We start from the raw sequence: 23475 nt of genomic DNA, 5'->3' as shown, positions 1-23475 counted from the left end.
TGTTTGATTTTCCATTTTATTTGTGGCAGTATGTTGGTACTTATGTCTCTCACTGATATGCATTCCGAATGTTGACTGTGGCACATGGAGAAGCTACCTTGGACCAAAGCAACGGTTATTGGTGGTACAAAATGCTCTCAGAGGGCTGAGAAGATGTGAACGACGAAGAGCGCCCGAGCCCGTCAGGAACAGACGAAAACATTGATGAAGTGAAGAAAATAGTATTGGCCAATTGTCGAATCACTGTTAGAGAAGTTGCTGAGGACCTAAACATATCGATTGGCTCGTGTCATTCGATTTTTACCAATGATTTGGGCATGACATGGGTCACTGCAAAATTCATACCAAAATTGCTCAATTTCGACCATAAACAGCAATGCATTAACATTGCTAATGACTGTCCGCGACAACCCAAATTTGCTCCAGAGGGTTGTAATTGGTGACGAATCATGGGTTTATGGTTATGACAGGGAAACCAAAGGTCAATCATCGCAAAGGAAGCTGCAGCAAGAGCCAAGACCAAAAAAAGTACGCCTAGTTTGGTCGAATGTGAAAGTTTTGCTTACAGTTTTCTTCAATTTTAGGGGCATGGTGCATCATGAATTCTTGCCACAGGGTAGAACAGTAAATAAGGAATATTACCTGTAAGTTATGCACAATTTGCACGAAGCAATCCGCCACAAACGCCCAGATTTGTGGAAGGACAAAAATTGGCCTTAGCTCCATGACAACGCCCCTGCTCACCCATCATTACTTGTGGGCAAATTTTTGGCGAAAAACAACACACTAATTATGCCAGAGCCACCATATTTCTCAGATGTGGCCCCCAGTGACTTTTTCTTGTTCCTGAACTGAAGAGGCCCATGAAAGGGCGCCACTACGCTGCGATTGACGAGATTGTCTGCATCGAAGGAGTAGGTGAATAAGATCATAAAAAATGAGTTTTTGAAGTGCTTCGAGGATTGGAAAACTGTTGGCACAAGTGTATAATATCTAATGGGGATTACTGTGATGGGCACGAAATAGATATTCATGAATAAATAAATAATTTTTGAAAAAGCACAAAAGTCACGATACTTTGTGAACAGACCTCGTTCATCCTGATTGTATTGCTTTGTACTAGTGATTTCAATACTGCTTTGGCATCATCTGTACCTCTCGCCCTTCTGGGCCCACTGATCATAGTATTATTATTAGTCCCTTAGTATTTTATTTGCCCTCTTATCTATCACCTTACTGATAATTTTAAGTACCAATCTAGCTGCTTGTAAAATCAAATGTATTATTTTACAGTCCTCAATTATGCCTGTCTTTCCCTTAGAACTAATGCTATTCTCATTAAATCTTCCACCCAAATTGATCCCTCATAAATTCTTCAAATTAATTCATAAAAACTCCCCCACATTCTCCATAACTCTTTAAGTAGTAATCTATCCCTATGCCGTGTTTTGATTTGCATTCTTGTATTGCCCTTTTTATCTTACAATCTTGTTTACCTGGTTCTAAGCTGTCCATACCTATGTCTAAGCTTCCTAGCTTAATATGTTTACCTTATAATTTCTCTTTTATTCTTTCCATCTATGTTGAATCTGTCCAGCTTCAGTTAATAGTTTTCCTGGTGCATCTCTGATATTTTGCATAAAGTTTCCCTTCTTACTTCTACCCTTTTTTCCACTATCCTGTAAGGAAAATCAAATACGTCATTCCTCTGTAAACTTTCTCTATCCTTGCACTGATTCTTTCACCATGCTTCTTTCACCCATTTTGTTTCCCACCTGTGTTAATATTTCAGCTCTTTTGATTCTTCTGCCTAATTCTGCACTTGAATATTTTTCATTTTTTTCTCTGGTTTTTCTTCCATCATCTTATCTTTAACGGTTTTGCTGTTATGAATGAAGCTTTTTGCCTTCTCTATGATGAGCTGTGGACAAATTTTCTCACGTCTATGAATTTGGATTATTTTTATTGCTTCCTACAGTTAGATAGGTTAGATATAATAAAGATACAGATAGATAAGTTAGATATAATACAGGTTATGGAGGCACGATGCCCTCCTTTTTGGCCACATGTGAGGATAGGTCTCCAGAGGTGCAGCCAAAGGATTAATCAATAGGCTCCTTGTCCATGTCATGGGAAGGCACAGAAGTACCTTGCCTGACCTAGAGATGGTGCTAGTTGTTTGAAAAATGCCACTAAATTAGAAAGTATGCAATCTATAAAGCATGTCTTTCAAGTTTGAAGATGCTACATGGTTTAGTATTTGTTTGGCAACCATCAATAGTGAACGTTTTCAGTGAATTTGTGAAAATTGAGAAAATTGATCATCATTATGTGATACAATACTTTTATTTGAAATGCCTCAGCCCAACCAATATAAAAGCTGAACTGGATTCTACTCTGGATGAGTCCTCTCCTTCATTTACAACAGTAAAATATTGGGTAACAGAGTTTAAACGAGGCTGTACGAGCGATCAAGACAAGCATCGCATTGGTCGACCAAATGAGGTGACGACTGTAGAAGCGGTGAAGAAAATCCACAAAGTGATAATACTGTATGATCATTGACTGAAAGTGCACGAGCTAACAACATGGAAGGCATTTCATAAAGTGTATAAAATGCATTCATGAAGTTCATAAAGTGCTTATTAACGGAAAATTTGAACATGAGAAAGCTGTATGCAAGATGGATGCCGCGTTTACTCACACTCAAGCAAAATCAGTGTCGTGAAGATGTTTCAATTGAGTGTTTAGCAAAGTTTCACATTATTAAAGCAGAATTTTTGGGCCGTTTCATAACCATGGATGAAACATGGGTCCAATACTTCACGCCCAAGACAAAAGAACAATCAAAACAATGGATTCAAAAGGGAGAACTGGCTCCAGAGAAGGCTAAGACCGTGTCATCTGCAGGCGTCGGTTTTTTGGGATGCACGTGGGATAATTTTCATTGACTATCTTGTATAAGGAAAAACTATCAATGGCGAGAACTTAATGCAACGTTTGAGCAAAGAAATCAAGCAAAAGCGGTTGCATTTGGCTAAGAAGAAAGTGTTGTTTCATCAAGACAATTCACCAGCTCACAAATCCGGTGTTGCATTACAATTCATTAACTGAAGTTTGAATTGCTGCCTGATGCACCCTATTTGTTATATTTAGCACCCTCAGATTATTTTCTGTTCGCAAACTTAAAAAAATGGTTTGGTAGTCAAAGATTTTCCAGCCGTGAGGAAGTGATGTCTGCAGTTAATGGCTATCATGAGGAGCAAGACAGTTCTTATTATTAAAAGGGTATCGAACTTATTGGGCATTGCTGGGAAAATTGAATAGAGCTGAAAGGAGATTATGTTGAAAAATAAATATATTTTTTCCAAAATTTTCATGTTTTCTTTGTTGGGTCGGGTACTTATGGTATTACCCTCGTATAATGGATTGAAAATACCTGGGTCACATTGTAATTTTCTTCTGATTTGCAATGCAATCAGAATACATCTTATCAGCATTCAAATTGTAATAATTATTATCTTGTTTTCAGGTTCCTTTGAAACTTTAAAGGTGAAATTCGAAGGAACAGAATATACCCTGCAGGACTTGGCTCAAATAATTCGGAAGAACCCTAAAACTATTGTGGTCAATATGTCAGATTTTCCCCAGGCAATTCCAAGTGTACTAGAAGCCATTGCAAAATCTGGTATGAACCTAAATCCACAACAGGATGGAACCACCATTTACATCCCTGTTCCAAAGTGAGTATTTTTTGTAGCTCTAAAATTTAAGTTAATTGTTAGTCGATTTATTATTGCCTTTTTTTCACGGTAATAAATGCAGAACTGAAATAAGTTATTATATAGTGTTGCACACTCCAAGGACTACAACCTTGACGTGGTGGAAGGGCTTTGTGCATTCCGATGACCCCTGGAGCTGTGCTGGCAGGAGTTATAATAATCGCTCCTGGTAGGGTCACCCATGCCAGATAGTTCAAAGGTTAGGAACCAGATGCAAGGTAGTCCAGTCAGTGTATGTTCCTCAGTAAGGTGGCTGCCAAGACATCTGACCCCAGTTGGGCATCCATTGAGTGATGGTTTCACGTAAAAAACACTAATGAAGAAGGCAACAGGAAAGCCACCTCAATTATCATTCCCAAGAATATAATGACAGACACTTTGCAGAGTATGAGTCCTGGCAACTGTGGGACTCAGCCCAATCAGCCGTGTGTCATGTCCGGCGGCGGGAGAAGCAAGGCTTCAGCGGTCGTCATCTCACGAAACCCTTGCAAGGGTAAAACAGCAGCAGCAGGACATAAGACGCAGGAGAAGAAGACCAAATTACTTAGAATAGGAACGTGGAATGTTAGAACAATGATGAGGATAGGGAAATTTGAGAATGTTAAGCAAGGCATGGGAAGAAGAAATATAGATATTTTAGGTTTATGGGAGGTGAGATGGAAGGATAGCTGGAATTACTGGAGTGATATTTATAGAATAATATACATACAGTGGCGGGGACGAGAGCCAACAAGGGGTTGCCATAATATTGAATAAAGAGGTAGGAAGAAGCGTAGTCAACATAGAACAAGCAACAGATAGAATATTACTAGTAGAGATAAAAGCAAAATCGACAAACTTGGTCATTGTTCAGGTATACATGCCACCAAACAATCATAAGGAGGAAGAAGTCGATAGGATATATATGATTAGTTAGAAGACATAATCCCATGTGTTCCTGCAGGGAAACATTTGGTAGTGATGGGGGATGGATGGACACTATAATGAAAATGAGTTCTGGCAACTATGGTGTACAGCCATTGTACAGCAATTGGCCACATGTCATTCCCAGCAGTGGGGGAGGAAAGGCTTCTGCGGTCACCCATTCCATGAAATCCTTGCGGGGCAAAACCGACAACAGCAGCTCAGAAAATACTGAAAAGGGCTGAATTAGTTGGAATAGGAACTTGGGATTTTAGGACAATGTTAGGGGCAGGAAAATTATAGAATATGAAGTAGGAGATGAAAAGAGGAAATTTGTGTTTTAGGGCTGTGGGAAGTGAGATGGATGGATAGTGGGGATTATTGGACAGTTTAATTAGTAGTGTATACAGTGGAGGGGATGAAAGCATGTAAGGGGTGGTAATAACAGTGAATAAATAGGTAGAAAGAAGAGTAGTTGACTTATTCCAAAGAAACTGCGGGAGATGCCGCAACAGTAACTTTTAACGGAGTCATCCGCTAATGTGCATTTCAATGCAACAATTTCAGAGCGTAAAAATCATTCGCCTTGACTGGGACTCGAACCCAGATCCCTCAATATCCGGTCGAGTGCTTTAGCCACTTAAGCTACCGAGGCGTCCTCTTAAACTCTGAAATTTTGGGGCTTTTAAAGGAACTAGATGTTATGACGAAATACTGTACATACAATGTCACATGCATTCGTAGTCGTGCGCGAGGCGCCACTGTCCACGAGGTTAAAGCCAACTTTAAACACTTATGGTGTTTTCCCTTTGACAAATTCCAAAGAAACTGCGGGAGATGCCGCAACAGTAACTTTTAACGGAGTCATCCGCTAATGTGCATTTCAATGCAACAATTTCAGAGCGTAAAAATCATTCGCCTTGACTGGGACTCGAACCCAGATCCCTCAATATCCGGTCGAGTGCTTTAGCCACTTAAGCTACCGAGGCGTCCTCTTAAACTCTGAAATTTTGGGGCTTTTAAAGGAACTAGATGTTATGACGAAATACCGTACATACAATGTCACATGCATTCGTAGTCGTGTGCGAGGCGCCACTGTCCACGAGGTTAAAGCCAACTTTAAAGAGTAGTTGACTTACGAGTGGGGACCCAAAAGTAATGGGAATTGGGCTGTGGTGAGGAGCGAGAGTGGGGAAAGCCTTTGTTCAGCCGATCGTATGTCAGGCTCACGCCACCTGCATCTGTATGCACAGCGCCGTTGCTGTGACTGAATCAGTCCGTCCATGAGAGCTGTTTCAGTGAAACAACTTTTTTCATTTCAGCAAAAAACATGATGACAGATTATCAAGAACAATGCGCTTCAGTGAAATTTTGTTTCCTCTTGGGGAAATCGGCTGCGGAACTATTCTAATGCTCAAGACTGCTTATGAGGAAGCTGCCCTAAGCAAAACCAGAGTCTACAAGTGATTTACACGTTTTAAAAATGGTGAAATGTCAATTGAAGACCAACCCTGTTCAGGTCACCCTTCAACATCAAGAACTGACAGAAACGTTGTCAATATCAATCCCCTCATTCATGAAGATCATTGCAGAACCATTGATAAACTCTGTGAGATGTCTGGAGTGTCATGGAGTTCAATTCAGAGGATTCTGGAGCAGATCTTTGACACAAAGGCGACTGGTTTTTCCATCATGACAACGCGCCAGCTCATACTGCCCTCCCCGTGATGCAGTTTTTGACAAAAAATGGCATGACATCAATTGTGCCCCCCCTAGTCACCGGATTTAGCTCCCTGTGACTTCTTTTTGTTCCTCAGACTCAAAAGGGACATGAAAGGAAAGTGTTTTGATACTGTGGAGGAGGCATAACAAAAATTGCTAGAAGGCCTAAAGAACATCCTGATAAATGAATTTCTGAAATATTTTGAACAATGGAAGCATCGTTTGGAGAAGTGCATTGTGGTCGATGGGGAATACTTTGAAGGTGAACAAAATTCAATGTAAATATATTGAGAACTAAAGAATCTATACTAACATTCCTGTTATATTTACGTCCCCCTCGTAGAGCATGCAACAGATAGAATTTTACTCATAGAAGTAAAAGCAGAACCAGCAAACTTGGTTATTGTTCAGGTATACATGCCACCAAGCATTCATAGGAAGGAAGAAGTAGATAGGCTATATGATCAGTTACAGGACCTAATCACATGTGTTCCTCCAGGGAAGCATTTGATAGTGACAGGGTATTGGAATGTGATGGTATGCAAATGAAGAGATGGTAATGAGGTGGGGGATTACTGTTAAGGTACGAGGAATGATCGCGGGTAGAAAGCAATTGAGTTCTACAGGAGGCAGGGATCAATCATCATCTACATTTGGTTTGGACACCACAATAGGCATACATATTCATGGAAAATGACAGGTGACTAGGAAAGGTATCAGTTAGACTATATTATGGTTAGGTGAAGCTTTAGGAGCAGCGTGATCACTTCAAACAGTTTCCCAGGAAAAGATGCAGACTAAGATCACAATTTAGTAATTATGAAGTGTAGCATTCGATTCAGAAAGATAAAGTAGAGAAGGCAGTTTAGGAAATGGAGCATGGAAGCATTAACAAATTTCAAGAAATTGTGGGTCCTTGTCAAGGCAAATGGTTTTTACACTTTGAAATCGTTGTATAGAAGCTGGAATGAAAAGGAAGGAGTGTCAGCAGGCTGTGGAGAAAATCATGAGTGTGGGAAATGAGCTGAGTACTGTCAAGGAAAAATGGGAATATATCACAAAAGGAATATCGAAACATGCCAAAAAAACTATTGGAACTGTTAATTGGAAATGGACAAGGAAACCATGGATCACGAATGAGATGATTAGAAAGAAAGATGAAAGAGATATGGAAGATTGTAAATACCGAGTTAGGTAGAAGGAAGGATGAAGACTTAAATAACAAACTGAGGTAGCTAACAATGGAACAAAAGAAGCGTGGTGGAAAACACCGTGAGAGGGTATAGAAATTTTTCTGATGAAGGTGAAATTGGTATGCTAAACAGGATGGTTACAACCCTGTCAGGAAGTAAAAAGGAAAATCATTGCAAACAATGAAAGATAAGGAGGAGAATTACTAGTTGAACGAGAAAAAATCGAGGAGAAGTGGAAGGAATAATACTATTTATAGTAACTGTATGGTGGAGAAATTAGACCGGCAAGATTAGGCCCAGAGAGAAAATATTATGTAGATGAAGATAGCTTAGGCCGAGGCGTAATTGATAGCAAGATAGAAAGGGCATTAAGGGAACTGAAATCAAATAAGGACATAGGAGGCAACAACATTCCTGCGGAACTACTTAAATTTTTAGGAAAGTGCATAAGGAAGAGTTTTTCTTGACTGATTTGTAGAATTTATGAGGGAGGAATTTGGCTGTAAGACTTCTTTAGGTCAGTGTTAGTTCCCATTCCAAAAAAAAGGAAAGGCAGGAATTTGTGAGGACTACAGAAGGATAATTTTCATTTTGCATGCAGCTATAGTAGTTCTCAGGATCATCAACAAGGAGATAGAGATCAGGGCAAATGATTACATAAGGGATGATCAGTTTGGATTCAGGAAGGATAGAGGCATGCGTGATGCCATTGCAGATATGAAGTCACTGATATAGAGGAACATAGAATACAATCAGGATATATGTGTTGGTTTGTCAGATTTTTAAAAGGCATTTGACGGAGTAAATTGGACTTTTATTTACCATTGGATTTCTGTAGATCTGTCATTTGTCTCCTCCTCATAAATATGGGTAAACTCTATTAGGATAAAAGAGACTATAATTTGTATTTTGCAATTTTTCTGTTAATTTTGACCTAATATTGGCAGTCTGCCCTACTCCTTGGTCTTCTGCATGCAGTGTAATTATTTGTAGATACACAAACACTCATCCCTATAATATCAAAGCTATCATATTACTGGGCCAAATGATGCAATTTCTAACTGTCACCGCTATTTTTAGGAAAACTAGAGTCTAGCACATTTTCCAAATGTTTTAAATAAATACTGTAATATATGTACTATGCTGTAATGTATGTAGTACATGTAATCATATACTTGTACGTACATATTTTGTCTGAAAACTCCAATGTTTTTCATAACTGATAAACTAGAACATTATTTTAGTTATGGTTTGGTATGATGTTGGCTGGTTAACACAACTCTATCATGTAATTTCAATTAATTTTGGAAAATTAATTTAAATTTGATAAAATATTGTGTGAGAAAATTAAAATTAGGGAAACAAGAGCATGAAAGCTATTTACTTGAACATATCGGTCAGAAAACTAGTTTATCGATTGATAAGAAAGTATACTTTCAATCTTATGAATATTAACTCAAGATCAAATGTGTTAACAATGCCCAAACTTTCACAATATTACTGAGAAGAATTTTTAAATCATCAATGTATTTCTATTTCTAAAATTGATGTTGGATAAAAATCTGTTTTGTCAGTAAAAAGTTAGTAAATGAGCAGTGCTCAGATGAATTGGGGAATGGGGATGAATTTGGGGAATAGAGAAAATATAAGAAAACTGTCTTGTGCTGAGCAAATGAAAAATAAGAGAGAAGAGATTAATTTTTGGTCTATTTCAATTTAGGCAATGTATACATTCATTAAAAGCATATGCTTGGCATTTCAGGTCATGTATTTTGCATTGCAGACCTCAATAAAATTACTGTAGTGTCTTTTTCCTTTTGATAAGTACTGTTAAAGGTCCATTGTATTTTATATTCTAAATGATCAAAAAATACTATTATTAATACATTACTAGTCAAACTCAATGTAAGTGTTGACATTGATGCCAAATTCAAGTTGCATGATAAATATTTCTTGCAAAGTTAAATAATATGAATCTTTTAACCAGCCACAAACTTCATGCAAAATAAGCAAAAGTCACTTGGTTTTCCCCAAGCTTTTAATTGTGTGCGATGCAGGTTTCATTGTTATGCAGCATCATCTGGACTGATCTACAGTAAGCTCTGTTGTGCCAAATTAACGTGAAGCAATTCCATTAATTTAAGTTTCCAAATAGTCTGCCCCTGTGCAGTTTGTAGCTAGGTCTTTTAAGACTCTTGCTGTCATATTATGGTATATAATGCTGATTTAGCAATTATCTTTTATAAAGTTAATTAGAGTTGCCTTAATTATTTATTTTTATTATTTATCCATTATTTATTGAGTTGTCTCTATTATTATTTATTGACTATTTAGCTATCAATTATTCCCTGAGAGAAAATATAAAAGGTTATGAGTAAGATGTAGTTATTTCATAGATGTTCTCAAATTTTTTTCAGAGTTACTAAGGAGCATAGAGAAAATTTGTCAAAGAATGCTAAAGCCCTTTTCATTAAATGCAGAGATTCAATCAAGGATATTCAGAACAAATTTATGAAGAATGTCAAAAACAAGGAAAATGTTTCTTCTGATGATGTATTTTCAGCTCAACAAATGGTATGAAGGAGGATGAATTGCATTGCGTATCACTTTTTGTGTAATTACTCCATTCATTTTAATGTGGTATGTGTACATTTTAAGATACACACTTATGGAAATATATGTGTTAATTTTAACCGAACTATATTCATGAATTATATTCCTTGAAAAGCTGAAATCATGAATATAAACCAAAAAGAAGTTTTCCCTGTGCATTCCCCCTTTCAGTCATTCCTAATTACCCAAATGAGGAGGCCATCATGAGTGTAGAATAGTTTTGAGTGTTAGACCACCAATAATATGTATGTATAAATAGTGCACATTATAGATTTTACATCAAGGAAGCATGCCATGGAGATTGATTGCGTAAAATGCTTGGTGAATCGGTAAAATTTAGTCATTTCTTTGAATAAATACCCTCCAAAAAACCAGCTCATGCCAAATTAATATAGTTACAATTTATTGCAGTTGAAAAATTTTTTATCCTGGGAAATATAGTTTCATATAAATAAGCACTCATCTTCTCTATTCTGAGGTGCTGGACAGTGTATGTAATATTTTTCTATTTATGTAATATTTTTCTATGTAGGTAATATTTTTCTATATGTAATATTTTTCTAGACTTTTCTGACGTATGTTCTCCATGCCCAATTTTTTAAATAATTTTTAATTTGAACTAGTAATAATCATAGTTTTTATAGTATTGTATCTCACTATGTACTTGTACAGTATTGCACTGAATCACTTCAGTATCTCACGCATTGTGAAGCTAGTTTACTATTTTTACCGTTCTATATGAAATTTATCCCACATTCCAATAAAAACTTGAGGTAAAAAAGACATTTTCTAATGAGGAGCTGATTAAGGAAATGAATAATCATTTTCTAGTTTATGCTCTATTTATTTTTGCTCTGTTAGCTGGGCTGTTTATTTTTATCCTTACTTGAGTAAATTTTAGAAAATAACTTTTCTTTTTCTCTAATTTACATTTTTTCCAAGATTACTAGGAAAGTGGAAATACAGGGTTTTATTGTACATGCTCCTCAGTGTTTTTCTTTTGGAATACCTGATGTTTCATTTGTAATTGTTTTTAGAGGGCTTGTAAATTGAGCTGTATGTATGAGAAATAAGCCATCAAGCAGCAGCCTATGAAACACCAGAAAAACAGACTTGCTACATCATAGTATTGACGCTAATTTCCACCACAGGCAGGGGATCGAGATGGTGCGGTGGCTATTGTACTAGCTTCCTACTCAGAGGGCCCGATTCAAATCCGGTGGTGTTGAATCTTTTTCAGTGGTATCTCGATCCCTACTTGAGGTGCTTTGTGAAGGGTACTTTGAGTGAGTACGCTGTCCGTTGGATGGGACGTAAAGCTGCAGACCCCTTGGCTCCTTTTGTAAACGTAGGCTAATGCCAACACCGGGTTTCTCTTTACCCTTTTTCCTGTCCATCCCTAATGGTGCAAATGACCTCAGCTGTCAGTTGCCTCCCCTAAATACTACTTCCGCCATGGGGTTACTGAAATCAACTCTATGGGCAGGATCTTCTTAAAGTTCCTTATGAAAACTAAGTGGCCCAAATTCAACAAGGATCAAATGTATTAATCATTGGAGGAATGGTCTTCGAGTAGAAATACATCATGTCATCTAGACATGTTCAGTTTACTCAAAATCAGGAAGGATATAAACCACCAGGAAAAACAGGGAAACCTAGAAATAGTGACTGGGATTCCTATAGATATGAACTTAAGAAAGTACCATATTTGCAAGCAAATAAGGCTTGATTGTTTCCCAGAAGAAACTAATTGAAAAGGGACCAGAGAAACCATGGCGTTGTGGTGACAATATCTTTTTAGTCTAAATTGAAAATGGCTGCAAGAGGGTGACTGGTGAGTGATGATTTCATGACTCCTAACCTTTTGGTGGTATAGATTCATGAAAATACATACATTTACTATGCATACATGAATGAAAATATCATAAAGTGCCAGAGGAGAATGAAGGGACTTTTCTCTGATGTGCTATAAACATCAGAAAAGAAAATATAATAAACTCAGATTGCACATGCATACATTTCCATCAACATTTTTTGTACTGTCTAATAAAGATAATAAATGCAAAAGCTGATGAAACTGAGACCATTAAATATCCAATAATGACTTATCTAATTTTCTCATCAGTGGCTTGTTGAGTTATTGGTACCGAATTAAAACTATTGCTAATATTTAAATGCAGAAATGCTGGGAGAAGCCTTGCAGTTGGAAATCACAACCATGTTCACTGCAAAGGTTGAATGGATGAGGATATTTTGAAATTTTTGTCGAGAAAGTGTTCAACTTATTACTGGGAAACCCCTCAAAAATCCCTTTTTTTTAAGCCAGTTCAGCACTCTTTCAATTAATGCTTGTAAATCCAGAGTAAGCTTGAAGTACCCAAGATCCATAATTTTGGGATGATCAATAAATCATTTGTAACCGCAGGATGTCTCAACTAATAAAAAAACCTTTTGAGGGATCATGCGCTTAGAATATAATGATGATGCTACAATGGTATGAAGTACCAGCAACATCTTGTGTCAAAAACCACATTATCACACTGGTTTGCCAGACTTTCAAAAATACTTTGATGAAATTGAAACAGAAAATTGTACCTCAATTTAATAAGTGTGTTAGTAGCAATGTCATGAAAGACAATCTTCTGTATTTTGGCAATTTTTCTGAAGAGTTCTCATATTTTAAGAATATTTCCATGAATGATTCTTCAACTATGCTAAATTAAGACACTAAAAATTATTAATCAACCACAATAAAAGACCACTTACCAGAGGAGCAAGAAGAGAGGTTTTGGAGCTGTGAGTCATTGTAGGTCATGCAAACCATCTGAATGATTACCTGGTCCTAGCAGCTCTTGATATGTTTCGAACTAGTTAAAATGCCATGTTCATTTTCTACAGGCCCTAATTTCTTTTTATGTGTAGTTATAATAAAACTTTTCTTCACATTGGACATGAATGAATAATTGAGAGTGTTATTAATGTTAGAAAAGTTCTTCAATTAGCCATGTTACTGCACATTAGTTGCCTACCTTAATGTTTGTATTCATTTAACTAGGAAATTTAAAGTAAAGTAGAAAACAGTCTCTTGCCCTTAACCCTACATTACCTTTTATTTGAATGTGCTAGATAAAGTATATGCTATGTACTAAATCAACCATTTATCTTTCAGATTATGAGCTTGACAAATAATTATGTTTCACAAGCAGAAAGTATCATGGAAGCAAAGCAAAAAGAACTTATTGGAAAAGACTAATGTTGTGCAAGTCTCAAGAGGTATGTCAATATTATGAGCTTCAGTTTGGATTGCTTTGCCTTGTTTATTTTTATATTGATACTTGTTATTATCTTAATAAATTGTAATAATAATTTAAATCATTATTTTATAGCTACAAAGGGATTGGAGAATAAAAGCAAGATGCCAAATAAATTAAATTGAGGGAGAAAAAGAGGAATCAGCTCTATGGTCAAGACTGATTTGGTATCATAAGAACTCGTTTGATCTCTAGAAAGAAAGAATATTTTCAAGTGCTAAGAAAATTGCAATAAATTTGTGCATGTAGTGACACCGAAGTATGTCATTTGTGTTTTTTAATCCACTGTTCTTCCATCATCCAACTTCCATATCATTCTGAATCCACAGTAGCCTCAGAGAGGTGTAATGTAGTGGATAATTTTTATCCAAAATTCCATTTGTAAATTATAAAGATCTTATGTACAGAAAATAAGGTATGCATTCAGTGTGGTCCACTCTACCAGATTTAATGGTTGTAGGCTCCAGGAAATACGAGTCGTCTATCAATCAATCTTGTAGTCTATCAATTATAATATTTACAGATCTAGGAATCTTAATGCACTTATTTGTTCAATTAAATGAATTCAATTGAACTAGTTCCCCATAATACTTGCATAATATTTAATATCGGGGTAATTGAGGTTATAAATTCATTCAAGATACACTGAATCAAGCTTTAAGGCATTTGCAACTCATTCAGTTGCATTCAGGGTCCACTTCCTATCACTGTCTGCATTAGGGTACAGAGTGTACTAGTAATTGAAAAATCTCATTGATTGGATTTTATTCAGACAACAAACACCTTAGTAGCCAAAAATATGGAGCCCATGAGGTGAGTATTTAGAACCATCACTAGCAAATCATGTTTAAGAAAATTTGAGAGAAGCAGCACAGAAGAAGACATAAAAGAGAAACAGACCTGTTATAATATGGGCTATAGCTATTTTAGAGTTGTGCAAGATGAAATGGAAGGATTGTGGGAATTAGTGGAGTATGTAGTAAAGGTAACACACTGCTATTCCACAAAATATAACTTTATTGCAATGGTTTTGAAACAGCATATCATCATGTGGCAATTTTTCAAAGATTCAAATTACAGCCCAACCTCACCCCTCCACTCTCTACATCCAGTGCTATATAACTATGTGAAATCTTTGTAAAACTGCCAGATTATGATACGTTGTATTGAAACTGGTCACATTTAAGTTATACAGGATGCGGCAATATAACTTCTTTTTATATTGCCGCATTTATAATTAAGTTATGTTGCTGCACCCTGTACTTTGTGGAATAGCAGGGTGTTGCCTTTTCTACACATCACATCATGAAGGAGTTTTACCAAGTTATGCCATTGAATAAATTAGTGGAGTGATAGTTACAGATTAATTTACATTGGATAGGAAGAGAGCCTGAGTGGAGTTGCAGTAGTCTTGAATCTAAAGTCAGGAATAAACCATGAGCAGGTGAGTAACAGAGTATTATTAGTAGAATGAAAACCTTAATCAATGAAACTGGTCATTATTCAGATTTACATACAAATAAGTAACCATAGAGAGGAAGAAATAGACAGGCTGTATGATTAATTAAGGGAAAGAGTGGTAGGTATTACTGGCAGGAAATCATTATTACTACATGTAGTTAATATACCAGTTAAGGTAGGTTTTGGATGGATAAAAACTATGAAATGATTCTCTTGTCTTTCCTACGTAACACAACCCAACAGCCCACTCTACATCAAGCCCCTCCTCATCTCCATATACTTTCTTCCTCCCCTCATTTCGTCAAACATCCCTATACTATTTCTACCCCTTCCTCGTTTGCCTAACATTCTCCCCTCTATTACAGTCTTTAACATCCCACTGCCAATCGGTATGCTTTTCATCTAATTTTCCTGTCTCCTTATGATTTCTCCCTACAATTCCCTCTCCTTCCACACCATACCTAGCGTTTTCTCATTTGTTTTCCTTTCTTTCAATTTTACCTTCTCCATCCTTCTGCAAACTCCTATTTCAAAAGCCTCCAATCTATTACTATCATACTGTTTCAGTGACCATGTTTCTGTACCGTACATACACCTGTAGCTATGCTCCATATCAGAGTTTTAATGAGCCTTTTCTTAACATAATTACTCAATATCCCTAGCATCAATTCTCTCTTCCTTGTGAAAGCCTCTTTGACCATTTTGTTCCAAAACACTTCTGAGACATGTAAACTGTTCCGCCTGCTCTAGTTTTTGTCCTCCTATTTTAACATTTAACTTAGCCTTTTTCTCTTTCGAAAAACTGAATAACCTTTCTTTTATTTACATTTATTCTCATCCCATTTCTATCACACTGAATTTCCAATTCAGTCAGCAATGCTTGCAGCCCCTTGGCTGGCTGACATGCCAAAGCTTGATTGTCCAAAACCCTTAATTTATGAACTCCCCACTGACTTTCATTCCTATCCCATTCTTATCATGCTTCTTTTACCATTTCCTCCATATATACATTGAGCAAAGCAGGTGATAATAGAAACTCCTGTCTATCTCCTCTTCCTAACTCTGCCCATCTAGTCTCTCTATCCACCACTCATACCCAAGCAGTCTGTGCCTTGGGCAGGTTGCATAAACATCTCCCATCCTGCCAATCTACTCCCATTTTCTGCAATACAGTCATTAGTTTTTCATAATTAATGCCTTTTTAAATCTATGAATCAGGCAAATACATCCCGATTGTATTGTTTGTTCCTATTTATCAGCGACCTCATAACTGCAATGGCATCATGCATGTATCTATCCTTCCTGAATCATAACTGATTACCCCTAATGTAATCATTTGCCCTGATTTCAATTTCAAGAAAAAAGATTCAATTTCCATGGTGCACTTAATTTTGGGGTGTTGGGCATTTAATGATGAGTAAACTGTCTAGTTGTCTTACACTCCCTGTCCAGCAGCAGATGATGTCATCCACTTAAGGATACCAGAAGAAAATATTAGTTTTAAATATTAGTTAGCAAAAGATGGCTGAAGTTAAATAATTGTGACTCTAAAGTGTCCATAAATATTTCAGCTAATAGTGGGGATAAAGGAGAACCCAATGATAAGCCATCTGTTTGATGATATAAAACATTATTGAATAAAAAATAATTCTGATTTGCATGAAGTTCCATCAGTAGATGGAACTGCATGCAAACTTTGTGAGTAACAAAGTTTTTTGAATGGGCACAGAAGTTAGTAAATGTTTTAGGTCATAGGAAACTAGTTAGGAGTTCGGGGGCAAAGAGAGATGGTGAAGATTATGCATTAAGTTAATTGTATTCTTCACCCTACATTTAGCTAAAAATCAGTGGATTGTCTAAAGATGGTATTCAGTTAGGAGGCGATATTTATATGATGGTCTGCCTATATGTGATGCCAGTGGGTGAACAGGTGTTCCATCTATATGAATTTTAGGGAGACCATAAAATCTAGGAGGATTAAGGGATTCATTTGTAATAATTTTCTCTTTCCCATTTCTAGGAATAGTTTAGAGCAGGTGGATAAGGCTGTTTTACACTTTTTTGAACCTAGTGATTGGGGCACAAGGGAGGATCACAAAAAGATCTGTTAACACATTGTCACATTTTTTTATATACGAAGATTTGTTTCATTATGTGATCAAGATGATTCAAGATGTGATCATTATGCTGTTCCCTTTATCTACTTTAGAGATGATCAAGTTTTTTTCTATTCTCTGCTTGATGGATCTTAAAACATTGGTATTTTGTAGGTCAACTTTCTTGAGGTGAGATATATCTCAGTTGTCAAGTTGGGATATGATAATATCTGCAACGTCCTGTTTAATACCTGAATGCTCAACATGAAGGGCAACTTAACAGTTCACTATCAAAGATTTGAAAGGGCATTGGGTCAAAGACTGAGCAGGGGCAAACTTCAAGCCTTTTTGTAGTTATTCGATTTTGGAGCAGATAAAGGAGGAATCAGGTAAGCTGACTACTTTAGGATGAAACTTAAAATCACGTTTGGGATCATACTTGGGAGAATGAGTTGCATTTTCCCTTCCACAATTCAAATGATGTAGATTTTGTATGTAACGAAGCTTTTCTTAGAGGAGACTGGATTCCATGGATTTTCCCATCCACCCCCTACCCTCCACTCTTAGGTTTGTGTTGAACAACCTGTCCCCGATAATTTCCTTCTTGGAATCACTTATACCTCAACCTGCCTCTGTCCCTTACATATGCCCTTCCTGCCTAACCCTTCTGTATGCATCCCTTCTGCCAGGGTATCAGCTACTTGCCACAATTCTCTCTACAATGACCAAATGTGCTTATCCATCTTCTCCCCTCCCCTCTTTTTACCTCTCAATTTCTTTGGTTCCCTGCACTCCTTTATTTTCCTTCAGTTTCTCTGTTGTCTTAGGATTTTCCTATCTCTCCCCTCTATGCCCCCAAATACCTTACTCCTCTTCCTCACTCTTTCCCTCTCACCATCCTCAAACGTATAAATACGATGTAGTCACTATTTGACATGTCTTATTCCCGATGATTGTTCTGCAAACCAAAATGCATGGTACATTACCAATAAACTCGTGGGAAAGTGCAAAGTTGTTTTTCTTATAATGTATTTGTCTGTTTCATAGACTTTGAGAAAGTGTCTGATAAAGTAAATTGAGTGAATTTAGGAATGTATAAGAATATAGGGGTAGATGGGCAGAGTGAGGAAGAGGAGTAAGACAGGGGTGTCTATTATCACCTGTTCTCTTCAATGTACATGTGGAGGAAATAGTAAAAGAAGCATGATAAGAATGGGATAGGAATGAAAGTCAGTGGGGAGTTCATAAATTCAGGTTTATGCTATACAAGAAAAATATGGGAAGGAAAAAGATTGACTTATAGGGTGGAATGGAGGGAGGTAGAATGTATGTGGAATACAAGAACAGTATATTGTAATGTTGGTTTATTTGTTTTAGGCAAGACTAAGAAATGTAGACATGCTCTGTCTGTTTCTATCCAAAACCTACTCTACTCACGCATCAATAGTAATTTGTGAATATTTTTGTATATAACTTCAGCTGCTACTATGAGTTATTCCTAAAATTATGTCCTACCAGTTTTAAGGAGCTTATCATATTTGGCATAGTTGAATACTTTTTGTAGATAGAAGCTAACCCTGAGGTTTCTTCCATGCATTAATTTTAGAAATCAGAATAGCAAATATGCGGTGATTCATATGCACCTGACAAAATTGACCTCCCTTTGTGGATTCAGGGTGATGATGAGAAAGTAGACTGATCTTATCTCAAGATATAGCAAAAGAATGGCACAAATACAGGTTGCGAGACCTCACAGTAAAGGGGACCCTACATGTTGGAGATTAATAAACCAGGGAACACTCCTATTACCCATATTATAACTTAATTATTTGTATATCAACAGTAATCAACCTAAAGTTAGGTTTGATAGATGATAATAGAGGTCAGCAAATAATAATAGCTATTGAAAGCCGCATATCAGTGGAGAGGGGCCAGTTCTTTTCCCTGTGCCACGGTTAGTTTCCCATGAGGAGCTGGAACCTGAGGAATCACAGTTTAGGCCAAACTAAAGGTGCCCATAACTATCACATGTTATCGAACCAAGACCCTCCAGTCAGTAGCTCAGCTACTCACTCTTCCCCCTGGCCTAATTTGCCACATTTATACATTAGAAGTAATCAGGCAACTATGGTAAAATAGACAAACAAATTCAATTTTCAAAGTTGTCCTTTAAGAAACCAACTATGTACTTGGCTTTAAAATTTACAATCCCAACTAGGTTTTCAAGGATTCCTCAATAATTTTTTGGAACCTAGCTACATCACTGGGCAAAACATATACAACCATGAGTTTCTTATGTTTATGAGAAAGTTCAGCTGTTTTAACATATCAGGATTACAATTTGTAGAAGTATTATGTAAACAATATTCTCTGGATATATTGGGTATGTTAATAATGGATTTGAAATATATTTATCTTTCCATCAAGTACTTTGGAGATATTCCTGGGACATATATGTTCCTGTAGCATGAGCAGATTCAAGAGGGAGGATTATTAATTGCTCTCAATCAAAGTTTTGAGCACTTAAAAAATTACCATTTGTCTTAGTTTTCTTGAGGTATTGTTTTTATAATGTGCCACTTAATTAATGAATTGAATATGTATTTATACCCAACCAATAGTATGCATTTACTATAATCACAATATAAATATACAATCTCATAAAATATGCCATTTTTATAGCTATTACATAACACCTTTTTGAAATTTAGGACTAGCCCTAAAGTGCTTGCTAGGTTATCCTTAACTACTTCTGTAAAGATAAATAATCTTTTTATCCTAATCCTGAAATTTTGAGGCTATATAATGTCGTGCAACCTCTTTTCCTCCACAACTGGAGGTCATGCTTTTTATATATTTTGCTACTGATGCTTTTAAGGTGGCATTTTTAGTCGTACATTATTTTCATTTTCTGCTGTTTATGCAGCACTGTGTTACATTAGTCAGATAACTGATTTCATTAGGTATGCCAACAAAAGGAATAGATAAAGCCAACATAACAGATGAAAGTTTTCCCATACTTCATTTGTATAAAGGTGTCATGAATGGGAAAGTGCACATATTATGCTACATATTTCCGTTGATTGTGGTGTATATTGTAGCCATACTTAAATATATCACATTCTATAATTAAAAACAATATATATATATATATATATTAATATATATATATATATTAATATATATATATATATATATATATATATATATATATATATATATATATATATATGTTAAGTCAATGTCTTTAATTCCAGACTTTGTGGCCCTATTGAAGTGCATTGAAGTTATTTAATTAATTTTTGTGGGGCATTTTATGACTTTTGTTATTAATAATGATATAATATTTTAATTGATCCATTAAATATAAGTAAAATTAAAAAGTCCATCTGCATTTACATTACATTATCAAAGATGCCTGAGTGTCCTTCTCTTACACTGATGCTGGAGTGATGAAACATATCATTTGAAATGGAATGATGTTAAATTTCATTATCTCTTATACTTTTTGCGTAACTCTTGATGGTGAAGAGTTAGGCTCAAAATCATGATCTAATATGAGCTAACTCTCTATAGAAAATAATGTGTATATGTATAGACTAAAAACCATAGACACAGTAATCAACCCAAAGGTTGGTTTAGTAGGTGATGGTAGAGTTCACCCAGTACTAAGCCTGACAGCGTGTGAAATTCACACATCAGGGTAGGGAGGCCAGTTCCTTTCCCTGTGCCGGTTATGGTTTTCCAGGAACACCTGGTACCCAAAAAATCACATAGCTTGGGTGGAGCTGCAGGTGCCCAGAGTGCCTCGCCCAGGAATCGAACCCGGGACCCTCAGGTCAGCAGTCCAACACTCTACCCACTGGACTACCATGACCCATAATATATAGACTAATCTTGAGAAAATGAATGACAGTTATAATATGCAACATAACGATTTCAGAGTGCAAAAATCATTTACCTTGACCGGGATGCAAACTTGCAGTTTCTTAGAATTTGACAATCACTAATTTTCATGTTTAAATGATTTGGTTCCAGAAAGTTGATCAAGATATGAAAAAGGACTACCAGTGTAAGAAATATCAATGTATTAGCTGCATTTTCATCCAAGAATCATTTGTTATTTTAATGAGTGAAAGAGTATTGCTATTCCATTAAATTCCATTCCAAAACATGCATGTTTCTCTGGTTTTGAAATTCATTATTCCTCTATGTTAAAGGAAGTGTCAATATGTCTCCAGCAAATCATAATTCAAACTGTTCAATGGTTTTGGTGTAAGAACTGAGCAAACAAACTTTTTCAGACCTATATATTTGTGCGTAAAATTCCAAAGAAACTGCGGGAGATGCCGCAACAGTAACTTTTAACGGAGTCATCCGCTAATGTGCAAAATTTCAGAGTTTAAGAGGACGCCTCGGTAGCTTAAGTGGCTAAAGCACTCGACCGGATATCGAGGGATCTGGGTTCGAGTCCCAGTCAAGGCGAATGATTTTTACACTCTGAAATTGTTGCATTTATTTGTGGGTATTTTAGTATAAAATGTGTGTATAAAGTGTGTGTAAAATACAGCAGAAAATTTTCTTTGGTTTCATGTGTATAACGAGACTGGACAAAATGGATAAACGTATATTGCAACAGATGGTATTAATTACTACAATACTGTTGTAAATTAATGCAAAATAATCTTATAACAATTATTTATAATATCAAAAATATTACTATAATTACAGACAAATACATTTATTTATTAGTACTAAAGCAAATCCCTTGAACCTTTGAACAATAGGTCTCATTTTTGCTTTGAAACGGGGTACATAATCATTCCATTCACTTCCCATAATAAGATTAGGGACAGATGCCATTTTTGGGGCATCATCCGGGCAAACAGGTTTTTGGCGATACGTAAATACTAGGACTCTGTGTGAAAAGAGTCTCAAATAAAAAAATATAATCTGCTGGGAAACCATATTACCTAAAAATATGGAGATAAAGCGGGATATATAGAGAGAGAGACTGGCAAAATAAATATCCGCAATTTTTTCTCTGAATGGCAGTCGACATAAGAAGAATCTTAAGCCATTCTTTTGTTTTAAGAGTGAAAGAATGTAACTAAATGCACATAAAATGACAGAAAACCTTCTAGTGTACTTATCAACCAGAATTATTTTATTAAGTGATTCTGTCAAACGCAAGGCTCCAGCGGCTCTCATGTAATACTACAAATATTTACATATATAAGCTCTTAAAATTTCAAGTCGTCAATATTGCTCTTTTTTACAGTATAAATAAAAATCACCTTCGTTATTGATTTAATAGCAAAAACTGGATTTGTGGAAATTTAATGCTGAACCCGGAACATTAAACCGGACTACGATCGTAACCTGATCAGGAATGAGTACGCGTTTTTTCTGGAAATTTCTCACTGAAGGCCATTAGGTTCTGAAAATGTCAGTCACATAATCAGCGTCGCATTCCTTGGTAGTTTTGGCTGAGAATTTGTGTTTTAAATGATCATCATCTTCGGCATCTTCATTTATCCTGGAAGGACGGTTTACATTAGTAGGTATATCAAGTATAGAAGAGATATCTTCGATGATAAGTATGTGTAACTGCTTTAAATATGCTGCGCGTATTATCATGGAAATGTAATTCCCAAAATAGTCAACAAAGGCTACCAGTTTAGGCGTGGAAGTTAGCCATTGGAAATGAGCGCTTCCTGGGGTGACGTGTTCATTTGGAGAAGTACGTCGACGCTGAATTTGTACCGCCTTATTCAAGCAGGCTCCCAGATGGGCTAGAATGAATTATAATCATAAGGCTAATCATTCAAGATCAAAATAGAAATTGATACCATCAAAGGAATGCGATATTGTCAGAGTTTTCGCATTTATTATAATAACGTAAGTTAGGTGCATAAACCGAATGAAATCCGAATGGTTAAATGAAATACATTAATTTCCTGGGAATGAAACAAAAGTTATACTCTATTTAAAGAATCCGCAGTGGACTATCATATAGTATTTAAATTGAGAAAAATTTTAAGTAATCGCAGCGAAACAATAATTGAAGCTAAAAACAAGCCATTTTGTTTGATGTTATTGAGTTAAATGTTTAGTCTGTTAGCTGTTCATGGGAAAAATAAATGCCAACTATACATACGTCTCCGTTTGTATAGCTGCCTGAATATAAGGCCGATATTGTATTTTTTCCAGACAGAAATATTTGTGAGGTGAATTATGACTGTTCGTGTATAGAAACTGTATTATGAATGAGTGTACGAAAGGTTTTATTGACGAAGAAACAGCTCTTATTCCATAAATGAAACAAAGAAACAGAATTTTTTGGGAAATTTTAAGCTTAATATTAATGCCTCGATAATTTATATAATAATAA

General features: G+C 36.1%; 1 protein-coding gene across 1 annotated transcript in view; it reads left to right on the top strand.

Annotated features, from left to right (window-relative positions):
- The window catches only part of mRRF1 (mitochondrial ribosome recycling factor 1), a 29201-nt gene extending 15418 nt beyond the window's left edge, over positions 1-13783 (top strand). Inside the window, exons 3-6 of the mRNA XM_071587697.1 lie at positions 3533-3743; positions 10018-10174; positions 13383-13486; positions 13600-13783. Coding sequence (XP_071443798.1) covers positions 3533-3743; positions 10018-10174; positions 13383-13466 — 452 coding nt within the window. The 3' untranslated portion in view covers positions 13467-13486; positions 13600-13783. The remainder of the gene's footprint in view (positions 1-3532; positions 3744-10017; positions 10175-13382; positions 13487-13599) is intronic.
- The last annotated feature ends 9692 nt before the right edge of the window (positions 13784-23475 follow it).

This window comes from Hetaerina americana, unplaced genomic scaffold (genome assembly GCF_022747635.1).
Source record: "Hetaerina americana unplaced genomic scaffold, ioHetAmer1.1.p SCAF_3, whole genome shotgun sequence".
In the NCBI taxonomy this organism is placed as follows: Eukaryota; Metazoa; Arthropoda; class Insecta; order Odonata; family Calopterygidae; genus Hetaerina; species Hetaerina americana.
The sequence above is the reverse complement of the archived record's forward strand: the minus strand, read 5'-3'. Positions and strand labels throughout refer to the sequence as shown.